Source organism: Onychomys torridus, chromosome 7, assembly GCF_903995425.1.
Source record: "Onychomys torridus chromosome 7, mOncTor1.1, whole genome shotgun sequence".
Classification (NCBI taxonomy): domain Eukaryota; kingdom Metazoa; phylum Chordata; class Mammalia; order Rodentia; family Cricetidae; genus Onychomys; species Onychomys torridus.
The window spans coordinates 111,746,439-111,769,601 of record NC_050449.1 but is presented as its reverse complement, the minus strand read 5'-3'; the positions used below and the strand labels follow the sequence as shown (position 1 = coordinate 111,769,601).

The 23,163-nt window shown below is 48.1% G+C and overlaps 1 protein-coding gene across 10 annotated transcripts in view; it reads right to left on the bottom strand.

Moving 5' to 3' along the window:
• Positions 1 to 521: 521 nt before the first annotated feature.
• The window catches only part of Xylb (xylulokinase), a 36,637-nt gene continuing 13,995 nt past the window's right edge, over positions 522 to 23,163 (bottom strand). For 9 of the 10 annotated variants that reach the window (XM_036194273.1, XM_036194279.1, XM_036194274.1 and 6 more), the window contains 11 exons: positions 19,987 to 20,105; positions 15,856 to 15,937; positions 14,522 to 14,562; positions 13,869 to 13,984; positions 12,486 to 12,601; positions 11,865 to 11,938; positions 9,212 to 9,308; positions 6,010 to 6,068; positions 4,333 to 4,420; positions 2,496 to 2,590; positions 522 to 1,336 (listed from right to left, as the gene is read on the bottom strand). In XM_036194273.1, the coding sequence (XP_036050166.1) occupies positions 1,259 to 1,336; positions 2,496 to 2,590; positions 4,333 to 4,420; positions 6,010 to 6,068; positions 9,212 to 9,308; positions 11,865 to 11,938; positions 12,486 to 12,601; positions 13,869 to 13,984; positions 14,522 to 14,562; positions 15,856 to 15,937; positions 19,987 to 20,105 (965 nt within the window). In that variant the 3' untranslated portion in view covers positions 522 to 1,258. The remainder of the gene's footprint in view (positions 1,337 to 2,495; positions 2,591 to 4,332; positions 4,421 to 6,009; positions 6,069 to 9,211; positions 9,309 to 11,864; positions 11,939 to 12,485; positions 12,602 to 13,868; positions 13,985 to 14,521; positions 14,563 to 15,855; positions 15,938 to 19,986; positions 20,106 to 23,163) is intronic. The other variant, XM_036194275.1, reaches the window with a different exon arrangement.

The window sequence follows — 23,163 nt, the reverse complement described above, 5'->3', positions numbered from 1 at the left end:
CCAGCTGTCACTGCTCTGATCCATGTGACCTCACACACCTGTCTGCAACATCTTGCCACTGCACCAGATCCAGTGGTCTAGTTTATAAGTCCTGAGTTTGGTACAGCCTTGTGGTAAAGGAAAACTCGGGGGGGGGGGGGGGGTCACAGGAGTGAGGTCACAGGGGGCTTATCTGAGCAAGGAACAGAGAAGTCTAAGGTAAGAGAAGAGGAAGGAGGGAGGACTCAGCATCTGCACAACTATAGGATAAGTGGAAGTGAGAGTCAGTATGCCAAGGAACAAGGAGATCCAGGCTGAGAACTGGCTCAGCTGGCAGTGTTTGCCCAGCACGCATGGGGCCATGGGATCCCCTGTACTATATAAACCAGGTGTGGTGGCACATGCCTCTAATCATAGCACTTGGCAGATGGTGGCAGGAAGATCAGGAGTTTAAGGTCACTTTCAGCTACAAAGAAAGTTTGAGGGCAGCCTGGGCTACAGAACTTGTCTCAAAAAAAAAAAAAAAAAGAAAAAATCCAGAATTTAGAAATGTCTCAAAGAGAAACACACAACGTTGCCATCATGTGAACTACAATGAAACAGGGGTGAACCCTAAAGTGTTTAGCCTGGGTGGTGGCCTAGCCAGGTGACCTGGTCAGCCCCATTCCGGTATAGACCAAGATGGAGGAGGGCACAGGAAGGGTATTCACCCAGCCCATGAAGGTCATCCTGTGTGGGAAGTTAACCTCAAGGTAAGAGTAGGAAAGGGAGATGGACAGACAGATGGACAGACCGAGAGGATCCTGGGAAGGCACAGGGTAGAAACAGGTAGGAGGATGAGGAGGGGCCTGTGAAGTCTGGTTTTCAGGGAAGGATGGAGGTCCCAGTGTGGGGTGGGGTGTTGAAAGGTGAAGACCAAGGAGGAAGAGTAAGTCAGGAAGAAGGCTGTTCCCATTCTGCTGAGTTCGGTCCTAAAAGAGAGCTTGCTTTCTGCCTTTCAAACGGGGAAGGTGATCCTCTTTGGTGGCCATACCCTATACTCTGTTTTCCCGCCTCCTGGAATGAAAGACAGAAAAGGAGAGCCTGCTTTCCCACCCTGGGACAGAGGCGGCCCACATGTCTCCAGGGAGTCACGGCCAGCTTCAGGATGGTCCAGGACAGGACAGGAGCGATCCACTGAGTCAACACAGCCCAGGAGCTGCTCAGAACAAGCAAGAGGACAGTGCCACTGGGAAGTCTGGGCAGGAGGGAGGCGGCAGGCTGCCAGGGCACACAGAGTTCATTCCAGAGGCCCGCGGGCCCGAGACAAGATTCTCTGTTCAAGTTCAGCATACCGAGGGAGAAGGGCCTCGTAGACCTGGAGGGGTAGAGAGAGAAGTTTACAAGGGGGAAGTACCTCTTACACCTGCTTACAGCTTGCAATTTAAAAATGTAAATTCTGAGCCGGGCGGTGGTGGCGCATGCCTGTAATCCCAGCACTCGGGAGGCAGAGGCAGGTGGATCTCTGTGAGTTTGAGGCCAGCCTGGTCTACAAAGCGAGTTCCAGGACAGGCACCAAAGCTACAGAGAAACCCTGTCTCGAAAAACCAAAAAAAAAAAAAAAAACAAAAAACAAAAAACAAAAAAAAAAAAAAAAAGAAAAAGAAAAAAGTAAATTCTGCTTGGTGGTAGGAGTGCACACCTTTAATCTCAACACTTGGGAGGCAGAAGCAGGTGGATCTCTGTGAGTTCAAGGCCAACCTGGTCTACAGAGTGAGTTCTAAGACATCCAGGGCTGTTACACAGAGAAACCCTGCCTAAAAAAAAAAATAGTAAATTCTGAGGCTGGAGGACACCCCAGTGGTTTAGAGCACTGGTTACCCTTCCAGAGGACCCAGGTTTGAGTCCCAGCACCCACATAATGACTCACTATGGTCTGTAACTCTAGTTCCAGGGGATCTGACACCCTCTTCCAGCCTTCTCAGTCACCAAGCACACACATGATGCATCAACATACATGTAGATAAAACACTCATACACATAAAATAAATAAAAATTTAAATAAATAAATACATATATTTATAAAACTTACTTCAAATTTCCAAAACCTTGTGCAAAACTAATGTGGATTATGACATTAGTAATTTCTCTAAGCAGTTATTTACTAAAATGATGATAATTTGGATACATTAGATTAAGTAAAATATATTATTAAAATTAATTTTGTTTCCATTTTTACTTTTGAAAAATGAATTGGAGAGACGGTGCAGTGATTAAGAGCATGTATTATCCCTGCAGAGGACCCAGGTTCAGTTCCCAGCACCCTTGGTGTCCATAGTCAAGTGCATGCTTCCCATGGGTAAAACCCCAGGATCAATCCCCAAGTACTTGGGAGTGGGGGAGGGGGAGGTAAGATTTGCCTCTGGTTGGGTACAGCAGGCTTCATGTAGATGAGAAAGAAAAACTTACGTTTTGAAGAAAAGAAAAAAGACCCAAGCCAGACTGAGAAAGCAAACACTAACCCCCAGGCTTCTCACCTGGGAAGCTCCTGGGCTGGGAGTGGCAGCCAGGCTGGGATGTGGGGCTGACTTCACGACCTCTGAAAAGGCCACACTTGTCCCTCCTGCAAGGCCTAGAGGGGAAAGGTCATGTCACATTCCTGCGCATTGCAAACAAGGCTGACTGACTTGTGTGACAGACACTGTCAGACCAGGGCATGGGAGTGCAGCCCAGGGACAGGTGTCATCTCCACATGCAAAGACCCTGGCTTCAACCCAGCACCAGAACAAGAAAACCCGAAATGTGTTTAAACCAGATTAGCCCAGCTCAGAAGAGTTATTAAAAGTCACTGACAGCAAAACCGAGGTGGAGGCACACGCCTTTAATCCCAGCACTTGGGAGGCAGAGCCAGGCAGATCTCTGTGAGTTTGAGGCCAGCCTGGGCTACCAAGTGAGTTCCAGGAAAAAGGCGCAAAGCTGCACAGAGAAACCCTATCTTGAAAAAACAAAAAACAAAAAAACAAACAAAACTACAAAGACAAACCCTGTCTTGGAAAAACAAAAACAAAAAAGATTAAGATGGGTGATTTTTGTTATACATATCGGAGAATGGCAATTTTAAAACCCACCTGGAATCCAGAGTGAATGGGAAATCAACCTGGACAATTTTGTGAGACCTCATCTCAAAACAAAAAGTATATGGGGACAGGACAGGCTTGTGCTATAGCTTAACAAGCACAGACGAGTACATGGCCTGGATTCAATCCCCTAGAATGGGGTAAAGGTACAAATTTGGAAGTAAATTCCCATGATCTTGCTACATGAAGTTGCATGAGGTGATGGAGAAAGGATTGAAAGGCTCATCACTCACTTGTAATGTTGAAAGAAACATCAAGTTTAAGTGGGTGTGTTGAGAAGTGAAAAGTGAACAGGAAGAATGAACCCCTCGGGAAAGGATGGCACCCTAATGACCTTGACAGCCAGGAGTTCCCCAGCACACAGATGACAGGGAAAAGCAACCTAACTGAGGAGACTAACCTTAACCCTAACCCAACTGTCTTCCAGTCATGTCTGAAGTCTCAGGGAGGCAGACAGCCATCATCAGAGCCAGCACCTCCGGGAGCTGTCCACGGTTCTGGACTTCTCGACTCTGAGGCCTTCCCCATTGTCTCAGTTTCTTGCTGTTCTGGACCTCATCTGCAGCCACTGCCTTCCTCTGCACAGCTGTGCAGACCTATACCCATGTTGTGTGATGCCCTGGGGCCTTTCTGGTCTCTCTTTGTAGAGCTTGATTCTGATCATGTCCAGTTTGAATACTATTTCCCTTTCCCACTCTAGCTAGAGAACATAAGACAAAGGGGTACAGGTTCCTTCTCGCTTGCTGGGAAGGACAGAAAGGAGGCTAACACTCCTGAGACTCCAGTGTTCCTCAAACTGGGAATGCCATCTGTGGTGGTTTGAAAGAAAATGCCCCCCAAAGGGAGTGGCACTGTTAGGAGGTCTGGCCTCCTTGGAGTAGGTGTGGTCTTGTTGGAGGAAGTGTCACTGTAGACACTTTGAGGTCTCATATAAGCTCAAGACCACTGTCTCAGTGTCAGACACTGATCAGTGTCTCAGTTCACTTCCTGTTGCCTTCAAGGTGTAGGACTCTCAGCTAGCCACCATACTCCCAGCCGTGATGATAATGATGACTGGACCTCTGAAACTGTAAGCCTCCACCTCAATTCAATGTTTTCCTTTATAAGAGCTGCCGTGGTCATGGTGTCTCTTCACAGCAATAGAAACCTGACTAAGCCACCATCCTCTCTCCCACTCTTCTCATCCTGGTGGTGCCTAAACACTCCCAGAGGCAGCGAGCCCCATTCATTGACCTACCATGAAAGGCTCGGTACGCAGAGCCCACGCAGGCTGAACTGGTGGTGTCTATGACATACACAGGGGCCCCAAAAACATCCGCAAGCACCTAGGAGGAACACAGACATTATACTGGGTGAGTGGTCACTCAGAGAGATCATTTAGAAACGCTTTTCTCCTTGCTCATGTCTTCCAATACCTTCCATTCAATGACAGCTGCCTGGTGATGAGACAGGGTGACATGGGGAAGACCCTAGGAAAGGGCCAGTCTCCAGGCTGTCCCTGTACCTTTTCAAAGACAAGAGCCTACCTACCATATAGCTCCATCCAGCCTGAAATTTACTATGTAACCCAAGCTAGCCTCAAACTCACCTCTTCCTGTTCCAGCCTCCTGAGTGAGGAGATGGCAAGTGTGAACCGCCATGCCCTGTACTGTTTAAAGACACCATCTTACTATGTAACCCTGGTTAGTATAGAAATCACTATTTAGACCAGGCTTGCCTAGAACTCACAGATCCACCCACTGCTATCTCCTGAGCAGCAGGATTAACAGTGGGCACCACCACGTCTAACCGTGTGTGTAGGGAAGGAGGCATCCTCTTGTGTGCAGGTACAAGTGGAGGCCAGAGTTTAATGCCAGGCGTCTTCTTCAATCACTTCACCTCACTGTTGAAATGTCTTTAATTTGGCCACCAGCTCACAGACTGGCTAGTGTGGCTGGCCAGCACTCCCAGACTCTCTTCTCTCCTCTTCCCCAGTGCTGGGTACACATGACCAAGACTTTTTATTGGGGTAGGAATCTGAACTCAGGTCCTCATGTCTGCATGGCAAGCACTTTGCCAGCTGACTCATCCCCCAGCCCTGTCCTATACTTTTAAACTACTTATATCATTGTTTTGTGGGTTTTTTTATTTGTTTGTTTTCTTTTTCCTTTTTTTTTTTTTGTCAACTCGGCACAAGCTAGAGTAATCCGAAAAGAGGGAACCATGGCTGAGAAAATACCCATAAGATTAGCCTGTAGACAAGTCTGTGGGGCATTTTCCTAATTAGTGATTAATGTGGGAGTGGAGGACTCATTCCATGGTGGGTGGTGCCATCCCTGGACAGGTGGTCCTAGGTCTTATAAGAAAGCAGGCTGAGCAAGCCATGAGGAGCCAGCCAGTAAGCAGCACCCGTCCATCACTTCTGCTTCAGTTCTGGTCTGCAGGTGCCTACGTTAGTTCCTGCCCTGACATCCCTCAGTGACGGACTTATAAGCTGTAAGGTGAAATAAACCCTTTTCTCTCTAAGTTGCTTTTCCTCATGGTGTTTTATTACAGCAATACATACCCTAAGTTTGTTTATTTATTTTCTTTCAGTGCTGGGAATCAACCTCCAGTGTCACAAGACAAATGGGTGGATAGCTAGAAGGTGGCTCGTTCAGTAAAGTGTTTGCTATCGATGCACAAGGACCTGACTTCAGACCCCTAGGAACCCATGTAAAAAAAGCTGTATGTGTAGCTCATGCCTGGAATCCCAGCCCTGGTTCCCCAAATGCCTGGGGCTTGCTAGGCAGCCATTCTGGTCAAATCTGTGAGCTCCAAGTTCAGTGAGAGACTTGGTTCCCCCAAATAAGGCAAAGAGTAACTAAGGAGACATCTAGCTCCTAGATGCAATGACAAGGACAACAGTGAGGTACGGGGCCACCACCACACGTACCTGTAAGATGTCTTTATTGTGAGATGCTCCTCCTGTGGCCAGAATCTTTGTTTTGGGCACTGTAAAACAAAAAAAAAGACGAAACCGAACTAAGGTGGTTGTAGCAATTCTCCCAAGGCAGAAAGAACTGTCCTTCAGCCATGGAGGGCTTGTGTTGGGTCTATGGCTCCTGCTGATCTCCCAGGGCTGTGGAGAGACTCAAAGCTTGACCTGTCCATGCAGGGCTCCTCGTATGAAATCTACAGTCCCTCTGCCTTTATCATCTTTATCAACTAAAAAATTAAAGACTGAATTTGGGGTGGAAATGTAGCTCAGTTGGCAGAGTGCTTGCCTAGCACACAAGGCCTTGAGTTCAATCACAAGAACCCCACTCTGCTCCACCACCCCCCAAAAAAATAGAAAAAGGGAAAAAAAATCTCCCAACATAGCAATACTAGGATGGAATTTTCTTCAATAGATAAAGGCTTCATATCCAAACCTTACAAAAAAACTTTGGTGGCTTTTTTTCTTTTTTTCTTGTTCTCTTTAAAAAGGATTTATTTGGGGGCTGGAGAGATGGCTTAGTGGATAAGAGCACTGGCTGCTCTTCCAGAAGACCTGGGCTCAATTCCCAGCAACCACATGGCAGCTCACAACTGTCTGTAACTCCAGTTCCAGGGGCGTCAATGCCTTCTTCTGGCCTCTGCAGGCATCAGGTACACAAGTGGTACACAGACATCTATCTATGCAGTCAAAACATTCATATACATAAAGTGAGATTTTTAAAATGAAAAATAAAAATAATAAATAAAAAAAGGAACCTGCTGAGAGATGGCTCAGCAGATTAAGGTGCCTGGCAACAAGCCTGACGTCTTGAGTTCAGTCCCGAGAGCTCACGTGGTAGAAAGAGTGAACTGATCCCAAAGTTGTCCTCTGACCTCCACTTTCATGCTGAGTTGTATGTGCCCACCCCCCCATACACAAATAATAAATATACTTTAAAATAAAAAGGGCTGGGCGGTGGTGGCGCACGCCTGTAATCCCAGCACTTGGGAGGCAGAGGCAGGTGGATCTCTGTGAGTTCGAGGCCAGCCTGGTCTACAGAGCTAGTCCAGGACAGGCTCCAATGCTATAGAGAAACCCTGTCTCTAAAAACCAAAAATAAATAAATAAATAAATAAATAAAAATAAAAAATAAAAATAATAATAACAAAATAAAAATAAAAATAAAGAATAAAGAAAATAAAAAGGAATCCCTGCCCCCAAAACCAGGAGGTCTTGTTTAAAAGGAACCCAGCAGAGCTTTCTAGACAGGCTTGATTCTGCTTTTCAAATTGCTAAGAGAGTAAATGTCTTTATGTTCTACAGGAATTGCTCTTGAGTAACCCTATGCACTCCTTCCGGCCTCTCTGCCCTGCCTCCTCCTGCACTCTGGGCTGCTGGATAGCCCCTCCATGCCTAGATGTCCCCTACTGATGGTCCAAAGACCCCTGCTAGGCAATTAGAGCCAGTTTCTCTGCTCTACTCACACAATCTCATTTCTCAAAGATGTCTGGTGGCTTTGAAAACCTTCAGGATTAAAAAAAAAAAAATACACTTCCAAGATGGTCAGATGAGAGTCCATAGGAATCATTTTACTTATTTTAATATTTGTATTAAAACTCAGGCATTGTTGGCACATACTGTAATCCCAGGACTTGGGAAGCAGAGTAAGGAAGATCAGGAGTTCAAGGTCATCCTCAGCTACAAAGCAGGTTCAAGGCTTCCCTCGTGGTGGGATTACAGGTATGAGCCAGCATGTTCATTTTATATGGTGCCGAGGATGGAACCAGGGCCTTGGGTCAGGCAGGCAATCTACCAACCAAGCCACGCCCAGCCTGAATTATCCTGGTTTAAGCAGCAGCAAGTAGTGTCTGCATTGGGTCTGAACACTGTTCCTTTGCTCACCATTAGTTTGCGTCACCTACAAATTCTGTGGCATGTAATTAAAGGGGGGGGGGGCCTCTTCATTTCTGTGTGGTAGTCTATCCTGTGAATACACATGCATTTATCCTGTCTACATTTTTTTGTTTTCTTTTAATTTCTGTTTTGTTTTATTGAGACAAGGTGTGTCTGTGCCACCGCTGGTGTGGAACTCACAGAGACCTGCCTGCCTCTGCCTCTGCCTCCCAAGGGCTGGGATAAAGTGACAAACGCCACCACTCCCAGGCAGTCTGTCTCCTCTCTATAGATACTAGATTGCTTTCATCTCGGGGTTAGTAAGCAAGGGCACACTGAGTGTTCTCATGGACACTGTTTTCCCATGATATCTTTAATGAACATATGTATGTTTCTATGCATGTTTACATAAGAATAAGATTGCTGGCACGGTGTATATTCAGCTTAAGTAGATGCTGTCTATCAGGTTTCCCCGAGCTTATTTTATAGTATCCTTTTACTTGGTTGGTTCAAAGACAAAAAAACATTCAACAACACAGAGCCTGAACTGTCCATAAAGGCTTCCATGGGCACTGTGAAGCAAAGAGGCTTCATAGGGACTTTGTTGTTTCTTTGTTTGTTGAGACAGGATCCTGCTCTGTAGCCCTTGCTGAGCTGGAACTCAGAGATGCCCCTGCCTCTGCCTCCCTAGTGCTGGGACAAATGACCAGTACTACCATAACCAGTGCCTCACTTGGACACTAGTGGGCTAGCACAGCCTTCTTGAAGACTACAGTAGTCAACTCCACCAGCAGGATGAGCTCTGAGACCTGCTTGCTCTGCAGCCAAGTTCTTAGGAATCCCTTCCAAGAGCCCTGGTCGACCCTCTCCTCAGTCCTGTGCGTGTGGGCGGTGGTACTACAGGACCACTCTTTCTGGTTCACCTGAGAGGCCCAGTCATGGCCCCAGAACACAGGCCTCCCACCCACACTGTCCATATTCCCAAGGTTCAGAGCTCAGGATGCTTCTCTGTAGGAAGGACCTGGGGCACCCACAGACCTCTCCTGATGACTACAACTTATGACCAAGAAATTAGGGAAGCAGTGACAGAGCAGAGAAGCAGGCCACCCCACCTCTGCATCTACACCTGCTCGCAGGAGCCTGAATCACTTCCTCACCCACCCAGGACCGAGTCCACCCACCTTCTCCCCACCACATCCTGTAACAAAAGATCCTTACTAGGTACTATCTCTGGGCCTCGGCCCCTCCCCAGCCCCAGAATATATCCAGCTGGCAGCTCACTTACTGACTCGGTAGCCCAGGCCTTCTGCATGAATCCTCTTGGCCATGAACTGTCCTTCGATCAGAGCTCGAATCTCCACATCCCCAGGGAATGCTGAAACCTGTTACAGAAAGTGGGCCCAGCATGAGGGACTCTGAGTGTAGTGGGTAGCCATCCCAGCCTTGGCCTGGAAGTTCCAACCCCCATTGAGGCTTCAGTAACAGTCACACCTACAAGGCAGAGCCAAGAGAGGAGGCTAAAGACCCAGGATTGAAGACCTAGGATTGGGATCTCTTGGTGCCCAGACCCTGGACACTGGAGGTAGACCGAGCAGAGTTCTCAGAGAACACCGCCGGACTGCACCATACCTTTCCCAGACCCTGCAACCTACCACTTCATTTGTAAGTTACCCCACAAAATAAACCTCCCTTTTAACTACGTGGAGTCACCTTAATAATTTCACCAATATCTGAGTGTCTGTGTGTGTGTGTGTGTGTGTCTGTGTCTGTGTGTGCGTGTGTGTGTCTGTGTGTGTGTGCGTGTGTCTGTGTCTGTGTGCATGTGCGTGTGTGCGCGTGTGTGTGTGCGCGCACGTGCGTGTGTCTGTGTCTGTGTGTGTGTGCGTGTGTGTGCGCGTGTGTGTGTGTATGTGTGTGTGTCTGTGTGTGTGTCTGTGTGTGTGTCTGTGTGTGTGTGTCTGTGTGTGCGTGTCTGTGTGTGTGTGTCTGTGTGTGTGTGTATGTGCGCGTGTGTAAGTGATCTTACTATAACCATCGATTTCACCTGTCCCACCTTCACACGGACACAACTCTCCTGCACAGCTCACACCTCACCTGTGTGCCACTCTGAGGACTCAGTGACATCACAGTGCTCAGTCTCAAGCAACCAAGGGTTTCGAGTTCTGACTCTAACATTTCCCCTCTGACCTTGAAAATCATGAGGATCTTCCTGTTTTGTCCTCTTTCCTAACTAGGGCTGCAATGATGGGACTGGATTTTCAAGGTCACTGTGACCACATTAGACTGACAGGGCTTAGGATATGGAGTTGATGTTGACAAGTGATAGCCATGAACTTATCCTGAGTATCCACCATGACTCTGAAGCATCAAGATAGCTCGGATAGGAGTCACCCCCAGGCAGAGGCCTGCTTTTCCAGCCCCTCAGATCAAGAAGTAAACCTGCCACTCTCTCTCAACGCTCTTGCAGAGGACCCAGGTTCAGTTCCCAATACCCCCACATGGCAGCTCACAACCATCTGTAATTCCAGTTCCAGGGGATCCAGTGTCCTCATTTGGCCTCTGAGGTCTCCAGACATGATGTACATACATCCATGCAAGCAAATACTTATACATACGAAATAAGCAAATCTGGGGAAAAAAAACATATCTACTGAAGGAATGAAGAACCCTACTTTCTCCTTGATAAGCTTAGAACTGATGTACACAAGAGCAGGCTTAGGACTGACGTATACGAGAGCATCCTGAGGACCAGGATGAATCTTCTACATTGTTTGTTTATGACAGGGTCTCTCTACATAGTCCTGGCTGTCCTGGAACTCACTCTGTAGACCAGGCTGACTTCAAACTTAGAGAGTTCTGCCTGCCTCTGTCTCCTGAGGGCTGGGATTAAAGGTATGGGCCTTTAAAGTGTGCAATACTTAATTTCCACCTGACTATTACAGTGACTAGAGTATCTCACCTAAGCTCCCCAACATCCACTGGGTTCACAAGCATCCTCTAGCTCCAACCCTCCCAAAACGTGGTGTCAACTCATAGGAACTACCAGAAAACCCATCCCAAACAGGGCATCCCGGAAGGGGCCACGGAAACGAGAGAAAAGTGGCTTCTGAGCAGTGGCGTCAGGAAGGCCTGGGTGGGCCTGAGCTTCCTCCACCACCTGTGACCTTGTGACTTTGGGCCGGCCACTAAGGCTCAGCTTCCCCATCTGTAAAAAGAGTTAGTCATGCCTACTCCACAGAGTTGCTTAGAGAAAGAGGACGCTACTACAATCACACCATGATGCTGGGAATCCAATGGTGCTCAGTGAGTGCCAGTCTCTCTCCCAGGCTCTTCCTACTAGGAAGAAACTCCTGCCCACAGGACCCAAGGGCTGCTGGGAGGTGGAGGGTACAGCCACCAAGGAAATGTCCAGTGACACCAGTCTAGGGGCAGACAGTAGCTCACAGAGTACTCAGGTCCCCTGTATTCCTCCTTGGAGAAGGGACAGGGACTGTCAGCCCATTAAGGCCGCAGCCTCTAGAATGTACCCGAGCACATCTGTAGACGGGCAGGTGACGGGACCCCTACAAGCAGCATGATCTGATGGCTGGTTGTTAAACAGAGCACTGCACACTTGGGTCGAGTAAACCCACAGCATGTGTGTCTGGGGCTGGGGGATAGCTCTGCAGGCTTGCTGTGTGAGCAAGAGAACCTGAGTCTGGAGTCTCAGAGCCACAGAAATGCCGGGTGGAGACAGAATCCCCTGAACAAGTACTGGGTTTCATCAAGAGAACCTGTCTCAATGAGTCAAGTCGAAGAACTCAGGAAGATTCCCAGTGTCAATCTTGGGCTGCCACATGCATGCACACCAGCAACACACATGCAAACATGCACACATACCCCCACACTCCCCCCTACATATACCATGAACATGAAAAGGAAAAAAAGATGTATGTTACCTCAATGTTTTCTGCATTAAACCTATGACGCCCGATAATTTCAGGGGTGATCTCCATTACATCGAAATAAAAACCTGAAGCAAGACCAGGAAGAGATTAGCTGTCAGTGACACAGAACAAAGAACAGTTTCTCAAAAGTCTTCAGAAAGGCTGAAGCAAAGTTACCTCATCTCCACCTCAGGCCTCCTCCCATCCCCAGCCCTACAGGATCCTCAGTAGGCCCCAGGCCCCTGGCCCTCACTTCCCCTCGGCAGCTCCCTAACCCTGAGCACCAACTGAGGTCTGCTCAGAAGACATGGCCCTTCCTTCCTCAGGACGTGGCCTGGGTGCTATAGTCTTCCTAACACAGCCTTGTGTCTGGGACAGGAAGTTGCTGACTGAGAAGCAGCAGGTCTCAGTAGATCCTGGGGCTGCCATTTCATTCTAGGAGCTTTGAAGGGGTAGAAGACATAGCCAGAGTCTGACTTTCCACACCCAACGGGAGCCTCATGATCCCACCCTCATAACCTGGGGACCCACACCAGCTCGTGAGGCTACAAGCATAGACAGAAAGGACCCCCCAAACTCCTCCATGCCCCAAGTCATGATGTTCCAAGCCTTCCTGCTACAGGGCCAACCTACCCAAGTTTCCCTTGTTCCCCATCTCCGTGGACTGCAGGGCCTTAGAGAACTTGTTCCAGGAACAGGAAGCAGACTCATCTCGGATCTTCTCTCTCATAAGGGAGCCATTTTTGAAGCTGCAGAAATACACACAGTTTGAGTCCTAGGCTTCCAGGCTTTGTGGTGTTGTTTGGAACTCAGGTATTCCACTAGGCGAGGATTCTGCCACTAAACTTTACATGCAGACTGGACCCAGGGGTTTTAGAAGAGTTCTGGACAGAGTTGTGTAGCAAGAATCTTAAATGGTCTTATTAATAAAATAAAACCTGGAGCCAGTTATTGGGGTGAATTCTGGAAGATCAGAGAAGCAGAACAAGCCACAGCTTCCTCACCTCACCAGTTCCTCAGTTGATCCTGTTTCCTCAGACTGGAAGCCTCTGAGTCCTTATCCAAATGAATCTCAGCTGAAACGCTGCTCCAAAGGCTAAAAGCTTAACCGGCCAAATGCTTCTAGTTGCTGGTTTTCACGCCTTATATACCTTTCTGCTTTCTGACATCACTTCCTGGGATGAAAGGCATGAGTCACCATGCCTAGCTGTTTCCAGCGTGGCTTTAAACTCACAGAGATCTGGATGGATCTCTGCCTCCCAAGTGATAGGATTAAAGGCGTGTGTGCCACCATTTTCTGGCCTCTATGTCTATCTAGTGGCTGTTCTGTCCTCTGACCCCAGATAAGTTTATTAGAATGCACAATATTTTGGGGAACACAATACCACCACAGAGGGGTCTCCAGGTCAGGCTAGACCACAACCCCTAGGCTGGGCACAGCAGGCAGCCTGATTGTAAGTATTGGAGGTTCTCCTGGGGTTCCACAGGCATCCTGGAAGGTGCTGGACTCACACTTATTCTGGGCTCTGTTTATGTTGGAAGCTGCCACGGTGGGGTCCAGACAGGGCGTCCTGTACCTTGTATCAGCTTGCCAGGGGCAGACACTACCACAACTAGACCTGAACATTCTCCAGCGGTTCCTGGGGCTCACAGCTCAGAAGCCTTCTAAACCAGGTAGCTTCCAGCAGGCACCAAAGGCCTGTGGTCAGGACGTGGAACACACACCTCCTGTGAGAACCCCCAGGAAGCAAGCTGTCCCCCAGGCCATGTGCTGAGAGTCAAGTTAGATATGTCAGGGCACCATGAAGGACACTGGCGTTGGAGGGAGAGTTTGAATCGAGGCTTGGGGGACTATAGGTCTTGGCCCCTTCCCCAGATAGTTCTGCTGTCAAGCAGGAACTTGTGTCCCTGTGGTCTTGGCTACCCATGAGGCAATTTGGTAAGAATGCCTTGGGGTGCTGGTGGTGCCGAATCTGTCTGCACCTCCCTCCCCTGACCCAGAGATTCCAGGATTACCACAGAAGTGCCATGTAGTGCTTCGTGTCTACTGGGTTGCAGAAGATGTGGCCTTCCAGGGCAGGCACAGGCTCCTGAAGCCAGAGAAATAGGGTGTCGCTGGTGCCCAGGCTGACCTTAGGAGAGCAGAGTAGAGGGTGAGGTACCTAGGGCTTGGCTACAAATGCTCCCTTTCTGCCAGTGACTACTACTCCGCATCCTGCCCCCCTCAACAAATCACTTCCTTCCTCACACTGCAGGTGACAGCTGCCACCTCCTCAGAGACACTTTTTCTTGACTCTCCCCATACCAGATGAATTAAAGGTCTGCTCTCATGGACACCATTATTGACTTTCTAGAACTCAATACAAAATCATGAAGATAATGGTACCCCAAATGGCTTCCCTGCTGGATGTAGAAAGCCACAGATTAAATCTTCCCACATACCCGGAAGTTCACAGCCCATGTCCAACGCTCCTGCACTATACCCAGCAGGCTAGTCACTGTCAAGCAGACAGGTCATGCTTGACATCAGCAAAGGGCAATGACCATCTAAGGAAGGACAGTGGGACACCATTCTCTTTAGATCCCCTGGGATGAAGCAAACACACAGCTGAGGCTCAGCACCGTGGTCCCCAGGACAGAAAGTCTGTAGGTGTGAGGAGTTACCTTACCGCAATATCACCTTCCTCCAGCCTCATGCCTGCCAGCGATGCTGAGAATGGGAAGGGAACCTCTGGTTAGCAGGAGTCACATGACCCACAGAGCAAAGCGCAGTAACCATGAGGACAGCAGCACAGATACCACCTTCTGCCTTAACCCACAGTTCAGCGAGCCGAGTTCAAGAAGCCCAAAATGTGGCAGGGGTCAGAAGGTGGGCTGCTCTAGCCAAGGCCCCTGATTTGGGCTGAAAAGTCTATTCTCTCAGGGATTCCAACTCCCCACCACTTCCTGGTTCTCCAAGAAGACCAGAGAAGCAAGGAGACCAGGCCACAGCATCAAGAACATACAGGGAAGGCAAAGGTGAGTCGGGAGTACAACGACTCATCCTCAACCAGAACAAAGGAGGGCTGAGGACTGTCCGCCCACCCAGACACAGGGTCCTCAGTAGCAATCCTCTGCCCTCTTTGCTGATACACCCCACTACTGAAGAAGACACAGCACATAGCTGGTGCTCACTAAAGCTGAGTGAGTGAACTGAGTGATGGAGAAATGGGGCTGGATCAGACACCTGTGAACTCAGTGGAGGCTGTACTCCCAGACTGTGTGCATGCCCAGCACAGGAGACAGTCCACGGGAGGCCAAGTGAGGGCGGGACAGTGGAAGCCTGGGCTCACACACAAGCCTATGAAGACCTCAGCAAGGAGAACCCCTTAGATCTCATATCGTCAAAACAGTGTCCAGAAGGAAGGGCTTTAAGGGTGGCCAGGACCGGGCTGAGGCTGAGACAAAGAATCAAACTTCAGAGGGAAAAGAGAACACCACAGAAGGCTTCATCAAGAAGCTGGACTGTAGGCTGAGCATGGCAGCATGCACTTATAGCCCCAATGTCAGGGACTCAGCGTTGGGGAGGTAGAGACCCAATAGATCTTTGAGGATCTACCACCAGCCAGCCTAGTCTACCTGAGAGTTCCAGGTTAGTGAGAAACCCTACTTAAAACAAGAAAGGTAGGCAGCATTATGAGGAATGGCAGACAGCTGAGGTTGTCCTCGGGTCTACACATGCACATGCACCTGCACACACATATGTGTACACACTGAGAGACATGAACAGGAAGATGGAGTGAAATTCTTTAAAAGTCCAGTATGAACCAGATGTGGTGGCTCACATCCATATTCCCCATACCCAGGGAGAAGATTCTGAGCATCTAAGGAGAGCCTGTGCTACATAGTAAGATCCAGGCCTTCAGAGGAAGGCCCCATCTCAATTACATATTTGTGGAAAAGGAAGTTGGGAAGTCCAGCAACCCATACTCACTTGGAGAGCAGTTCCTCCTGAGGCACTTACCTGGATTGTCCCCAGTGAAGGCCACCACTTTGCATGCTGGAGGGAATCCGTAGCGCTGGACATAGTAGGAAGAAATAGCTCCCTGAGGAGAAAGAGCACCCATGTTCTGCTGAGGCAACCATGCTCAGCACAGCCATGCACATCACAGCCCAGGAGACTAGCTCCAGATCACTGGAGCTGAAGGAATCTTCCACACCTCAGGCCTTGAGGAGGCTGCAGGCATCTGTGGCAGAGCTTGGAGCTCCATCATCCTTTCTAGCCACACACAGCAGAAGGAGTACAGGTTTGGAACCACAGGCCTGAGGTCACCTCGAGGATCATAGGAGTCTGAGGTTGAGGGGATTTAGAACATAGCAATCTCTAACTTGTACCTACTTTGTGAACACCAAATTCTGGATACAACATTGAAGAAAAGAAAGTAACAGGACATTGGTAAGCAAGCTCATAGATACAGCCAATGCCTCATTCGCTTGTTTATCAGGCCAGCAACCAGACTAATAGGCAGGCAGGCAAGTGCAAAGAATGTTCTAAAGGAAACAAAGCAAGCTCAAGACCAGCCTGGACCACATGAGACTGTCTCAAGAAAAGGGGGTAAACTAGAGGTGTAGCTCATTTGTCAGAATGCTCAACTAGCCTCCACAAAACACTGGATTTGATCCCCAGCTCCACATAATATCAGACACAGCAAGGGAGTTGGAGAGATGGCTCAGTGGTTAAAAGCACTTAGTGCTACAGCAGAGACCTGGGTTTAGTTTCCAGCACCCACACGGTGCCTCACAACCACTTGTAACTCCAGTTCCAGGGAATCTTCTAACTCTGTGGGCACTGCCTGTATTGTACACACACACATGTAGGCAACCACTCTCACATGCAAAATAAATAAATCTTAAAAAAATTTAAACTAGGCACGATGATGTACATGTAATCTTAGCACTCAGAAGATCGAAGTAGTAGGTCAGAAGTTTAGGGTCAGCCTGAGCTACACAGCAAGTTCTGGGTCAGCCTGGGATCCCAGAGACCCTGTCTTAATAATAATAATAATAATAATAATAATAATAATAATAAAAAAGAAAATTAACCAAAAATGACAGTCCAGGGCAGGGGACCCCTTTAAAACAAGAGCAGAGACCATCTCTCCTCAAACTGATAAATACTCTTTAGAAAGAAGTTAGAAAAGGTAGGGCATGGTGGTTGATGCCTGTAATTCCAACACCTAGGAAGCTGAGACAGGAAGATGGCCATAAATTCAAGGCTAGTCTGGACTACATAGCATTAGGCCAGCATGAGCTACACAATAAAATTGCCTCAAAAAACATTTTTGTTTTGTTTCTTAAGACAGGTTTCTTTGTGTAGCCCTGGCTGTCCTGGAACTCACTCTGTAAACCAGGCTGGCCTTGAACTCAGAAATCCACCTACCTCTGCCTCCTTAGTGCTGGGATTAAAGGTGTGCACCACCACCACCACCACCACCACCACCACCACCACCACCTGGCAAGAAACACATTTTTTAAAAGATTCTTTCCCCCAGTGTATGGGAAGAAAATTTTGTTCCATCCAGCAATATTTTGGGTTTCCCTGAGAACAAGCCATCCCCTGGGAAAATAAATGTCTGACCTAGGTTGCCTCAGGAGCCAGGGTATGATGGGGCCTGCATGCAGGTTAACTTAGAGTAGTGACCCAGGAGACTAGAGAAAACAGAAGGGCAAGAGGCCTAAGAGTCCACCATCCCACCAGGCACCCCAAAGGCAACTGAGGCTGAGGCCACAGAGGAACCTCTGAAAGCTGGGACTGGTCCTGAGGACTGTCTCCCTGGGGACAAGCAGGAGGCAGGCGCTCACCCCAGGTTGTCATCCTCTTTGATGACGGCTGCCCCCATGCTCACAGGACACGTGAGTCAGGGAAGCCCCAACAGAGAAAGTATGGTTCCAGCAGGGGTGACACCTGCATGAAAGCCACAGGGACTGACTTCTCATCATCATTTGATGCATGGCCAGTAAGTAAAAATGCATTTTTCAGAACCAGCTCTTTCCAGTTCCTCCAACACTCGCCTCTGAAAAGATTCCCGTAGATGCATTCTTTGTGTAGGGCAAACAAAGCCTTATACAAAGAGTTGGTCTCAATTTCTCATGAAACAAAAGACCATGGATGGCAGTTAACATTCCAGGGGCTCAGTACACAGACAAAAAACCAAAACAAAAGCAAACTTCCCACACTTCAACAATCAGGCCACATCTACTTACTTGGGTCTTGACCCCTAGTGTCCCGTGATATCTTATATATAACTGAAGCCTAACTTCTTTATTGTTTGTTTTTTGAGACAGGGTTTCTCTGTGCAGCTCTGGCTGTCCTGGAACTTGGTCTGTAGATCAGGCTGGCCTGGAACTCAGAGATCCACTTGTCTCTGCCTGGGATTAAAGCCCAGTCAAAGCCTAATTCTTAATGAACATGGCATGTTACAAATGCCCCAGTCTCAAGTAAAACAACGTATGCTGTACTCAATTAGCTACTCGGCAAGGCAACTTGGTATCCACCCATCCACACTGATATGGACCCTACGAAATGGGACAAGAGCTAAAGTCGATTAATTCCCCCTGGCTGCTGTACATGAACTCTCACTGTCTTTCGGCCGTGTGATTCTCTCTGGACAGTGAGCAGGCCTCTGTGTTTTAGTTAACTCTCCCTTTGTTTATGCCTTGGTAAGCTCTTCTAACGCCCGCACCACTGTCTGGCCTTCTAATGCTGCTTCATACAGAAGTCGCCGGTTTTCTGTTTGCCTTTTCTGTCTTTCTGGCTTGTGGCATCCATGCATTTGTGTCTTGCACTGTAGGCTTCTCTGGGCAGGACTGTTCACACTTCAGCTCTGCCCACTGGCTTCACAGCACACCTTGGGTCACAGTGGTTTGGCTCTGATATTCTGCCCATGGTAACAGGTCAGTGGGAATCTGAAAACTGTGGATATGCCTGAGCATTCCAACAGCCCATCTTCCTGGTGGCCACAACCAGTGCCATGAAGCCCCTTCTCCTTCCTTCACACTCAGCTGTCTGTCCCATATGGGATTCTTTCTGATTGTTCTGGCTTCACACATGCGGCATGTGAACCAAAAGACACCATGGACTCTCTTTACTCCTGTATCTCTTCAGTGTAGTCAAGAACAGAGCCGGCCAACCAGATCACACTTGGGTGTTCATATCCATTCCAAATGGGTACTACCTCACTCAGGGTCAAGTGCCCTTAACTCACCAGTGTGTCCAACCACTACCTGAACATGAAATCCTTTCTTTTCTTTTCTTTTTTTTTTGTTTTTGTTTTTGTTTTTTGAGACAGGGTTTCCCTGTGTAGCTTTGTGCATTTCCTGGATCTCGCTCTGTAGCCCAGGCTGGCCTCAAATTCACAGAGATCCACCTGGCTCTGCCTCCTGAGTGCTGGGATTAAAGGCATGCACCGCCACCACAGCCCAGCCTGAAATCCTTTCAACATACCATATCTCATTTCATCTGCACGGGAGCCTTCTAAGATAGACAGTATTATCTCCAGATGGGGAAACTAAATTGGAACCCTGATTAAACAGAGGCAGGTCAAGCTAGGTGTGGGGTGCATGTCTTTAACCTCAGCACTGGGGGTCAGGGGCAGGTGGATCTCTAAGTGTTCTAGGCCAGCCTGGTCTATATAACAAGTTCCAGGCCATCTAGGGTTATATAGAAACTGCCTCAAAACAAAGCAAAACAATAACAATAAATCATGAGCAGGCAAGCTTGAGAGCAAAGACAGGGTTTAGCCTCAGTCGATGTGATGGCAGGGCCTGTCAGATCCTTAGTGTTTCTGGATTCTAGAGCCTGACTGCTGCAAGCTTCCACACCAGGCCATAATTTCAGCACTCTGTGCATTTTTACCCGTCGGTGTACAGAGACCCAGAAACCCTTCAGAGAGTTTGGGAACCTAGCTCTGCCATGTACAAGCCCCTTATCCAGATATTCAGATATTCTGACTAAAATCAAATGCTGAGTTTAGGCTTAAGTGCAAATGTGTGTGTGTGTGTGTGTGTGTGTGTGTGTGTGTGTGTGTGTGTACCTCTGTAGGCTCCACCAGCAGTGCCAGTACCCACAGGAGTCATCACTAAAAAGAGGACTTACCACAACTGAGCACGAAGGAACCGGTGAGCCGAGCTTCTCCTCCAAATGGGGGGCACAGGCACCAAGACAAGCTTGGGACCAGACTTTGTCCTGGATCTGCAACAAATTCATTCCAGAACCTAAGGAAGGAAGGAAGGAAGGAAACAAAAAACATCTGGAGGTGTGGGGCTTTGGTGGAGATATGTGAAATTGGCAGGTAAAATTAATTCTCTAGTGTAAATGTATGGCTGGGTCTCTGTTTGTTTTTTGCTTAAGATTTATTTATTTGTATTTTATGTGTATGAATGTTTGCCTGCATGTATGTCTGTGCACACACATTCACACAGGGCCAGTGGAAACCAGAAAAGAACGTCATATGCTTCCTGAAACTAGAGTTACAGATGGTTGTAAGCTGTCGTGTGGGTGCTGGAAACTGAGCTCAGGTCCTCCACAGGAGCACTGAGCCACCTCTCCAGTGGCTGGATCTATTTCATCACAGTGGGAAAGCAACACATTTGTCTTGAACTCAAGGACCAGAGGGTAACAGGGCCCGTCTAAGTATAACATGTCGCCACCTCCTCAAATGCTCTCCACATACTCCCGTCACATGGGGAGCCTGAAAATCTGCTGTTCTGAGGCCTGCCAGGTACAGGCATATCAACAACATGTTAACCAGAAATTGTTCCCCATGTCTCATGGGTTTCAAGGAATCCAGAGGCAGCCCTGACAAAGGGCAGCCCTCAGAGATTTCCCAATCTCATGGCTTTTCCAGGAAAAGACACATAAAATGGGGTCCTTATGATGGTATTTTAATACTTTTAAAGATTTATTTAATGTGCACTGGTGTTTTGCCTGAATACACTTTGTGTGAGGGTGTTGGATTCCCTGGAACTGGAGTTATAGACAGTTGTGAGCTGCCATGTAGGTGCTGGGACTTGAACTCAGGTCCTCTGGAAGATCAGCCAGTGCTCTTAACCAATGAACCATCTCTCCCAAGATTTATTATTTTTAATAATGTGTTTATGTGTCTGTCTGTGGTTATGTGCATATGACAGCAATCACCCAAGGAGCCCTGAAGAGGCTGTTGGATCCCCTAAAGCTGAAGGTCTCAGTGGTTGTGAGTCACCAGACATGGGTGCTGGGAACTAAACTTGGGTTCTCCACAAGATAAGTGCATGCTCTTAACCACTGAGCCTTCTCTCTAAAAGAGATCTGAGCTGCACACTTGCTGTTTCCACACACCATGATACGAGAAGGCCTCACTAGCTGCCAAACAGGTTCAAGTGCCTGAAATCAAGAAATCACTTTTTCTTTTTCTTCTTAAGGCTGATTCCAAACTTAATATGTAGCCAAGCACGGTCTGGAACTTCTCTTGTCCCCTCTCCAACCCCCAAGGGCTGGGATAACAGGCATGCACCACTATATCCAGCTTTACATGGGGCTAGGAATTGCCCAGGGCTTCACAAATTCTAGGCAAGCACTCTACCAACTGAACGATGTCACCAGCCCCTAAATAAACTTCCGTTATTTGTATATTACCTGGTCTCGGGAATTTTGTAGTAACTACAGAAAACGGACTAAGATCCTCTTACACTCACCCTTGGGTTCTTGCAGCACCTTCCTCCTAGCTCTTCTCTCTGCTGGCATCATGTCTATTTTATCAGTCTCGATACCAAAAGCTAACAATTCTGAGCAGAGCACAGTGCCATACACTTGTAATCAAAGTACCTCACAAGGCAGAGGCAGGAGGATTGCTATGAGCTTGAAGTCAGCCTGGGCTGTACATATCGAGTTCAAGGCTAGCCTGAGGCACACAGCAAAATCCTGTTTCATAAAAACTAAAACCAGAGGCTAGTGAGATGGCTCAGTGATTAAGAGCTTATGTGGTGATATATTGCTTTTATAGATCTATATTATTTGTAATCTGGGAAATAAAGCTTGCCTGAAGATCAGAGGACAGAGCTAGCCACAGAGTTAGCCATAGAGGTCAGGCAGTGGTGGCTCACACCTTTAATCCCAGCACTCAGAAGGCAGAGGCAGGGATCTGTTTGGATTTCTGTGAGTTCAAGGCCACACTGGACTACATGAGATTAATCAGTCTAAAAAAGAAACAGAGCCAGGCAGTGGGGGCACGCACACCTTTAATCGGAGCACTAGGGAGGTTGAAACAGGAAATGACGTGACTGGGTGGAGAAAGGAATAAAGGCGGGAGACAGGACTTTGCTCTCCTGAAAAGGCTCTGTCAGGCTGAGGAGTTGGTGAGGTAGGAAGGAGGTGGTGGCTGTGGCTGCTCTGCTTCTCTGATCTTTCTGGCTCTGGTTTTTATTATAAGACTATTTAAGATACGTCAACGGCTTGTCCTACTTTTGTAGAAGACCCAACTGGTTTCCAGTACCCACATCAGGTGCCTCATAGCCTCCTACAGCTCCAGCTCCTGAGGGGGCCGATGCCTCCAGCCTCCAAGGGCAACTGCACACACACACACACACACACACACACACACACACACACAATCAAATAAAGTATACTTATTTTTTAAAACCCTAAAATCAAAACAAAATCCCAAATGCTGAGTATGGCAGTACACACTGTTACCCCAGAAATTAGAAGGCAGAGGTCAGGAGTTCAGGTAATCCACAGCTTCATTGTAAGCTTAAAGCCAGCCTAGACTACAAGAGACCGTATCTCACAGAATAAAATTAGACTAAATAATAAATAAACACAATTCTCATAAATTTGCCAAACATGAGCAAAACAATGTAGGACCATCCCAAGATGATCCCTGATGATTCTCGCCTCAGGTGCCCACACCCTGCGAGGTGACCCCCAACCCCGTCCCAGGCTGGCCCCTGTGATCAGAAGGATGGAACTGAAAGGACTCCGTCACTTCCAAGATCAGCAAGGAGCAACTATAGCTTCTTCTTGGCCCTTCTCTCATTGCCCCCTCCCCCTCTCCATCCCCTCCCTCCCTGCAGCCCTGGCTGCCAGTTTGCCTACCTTGTGAGTGATCTTGAACCACGACCACCCAGTTGAGCTAGTGCCACATTCCAGACTGAGGGATATTCAGGTACTAAGTGAGAACTTAACATTTGCCATCTTCAGCCAGGAAGTGATGGGGACACTTGTTACACAACAGAAGATTCCTTCTTTCTTGGGAAATGATGAGATATAACTGCCTGACTGGCACCCACCCAGGCT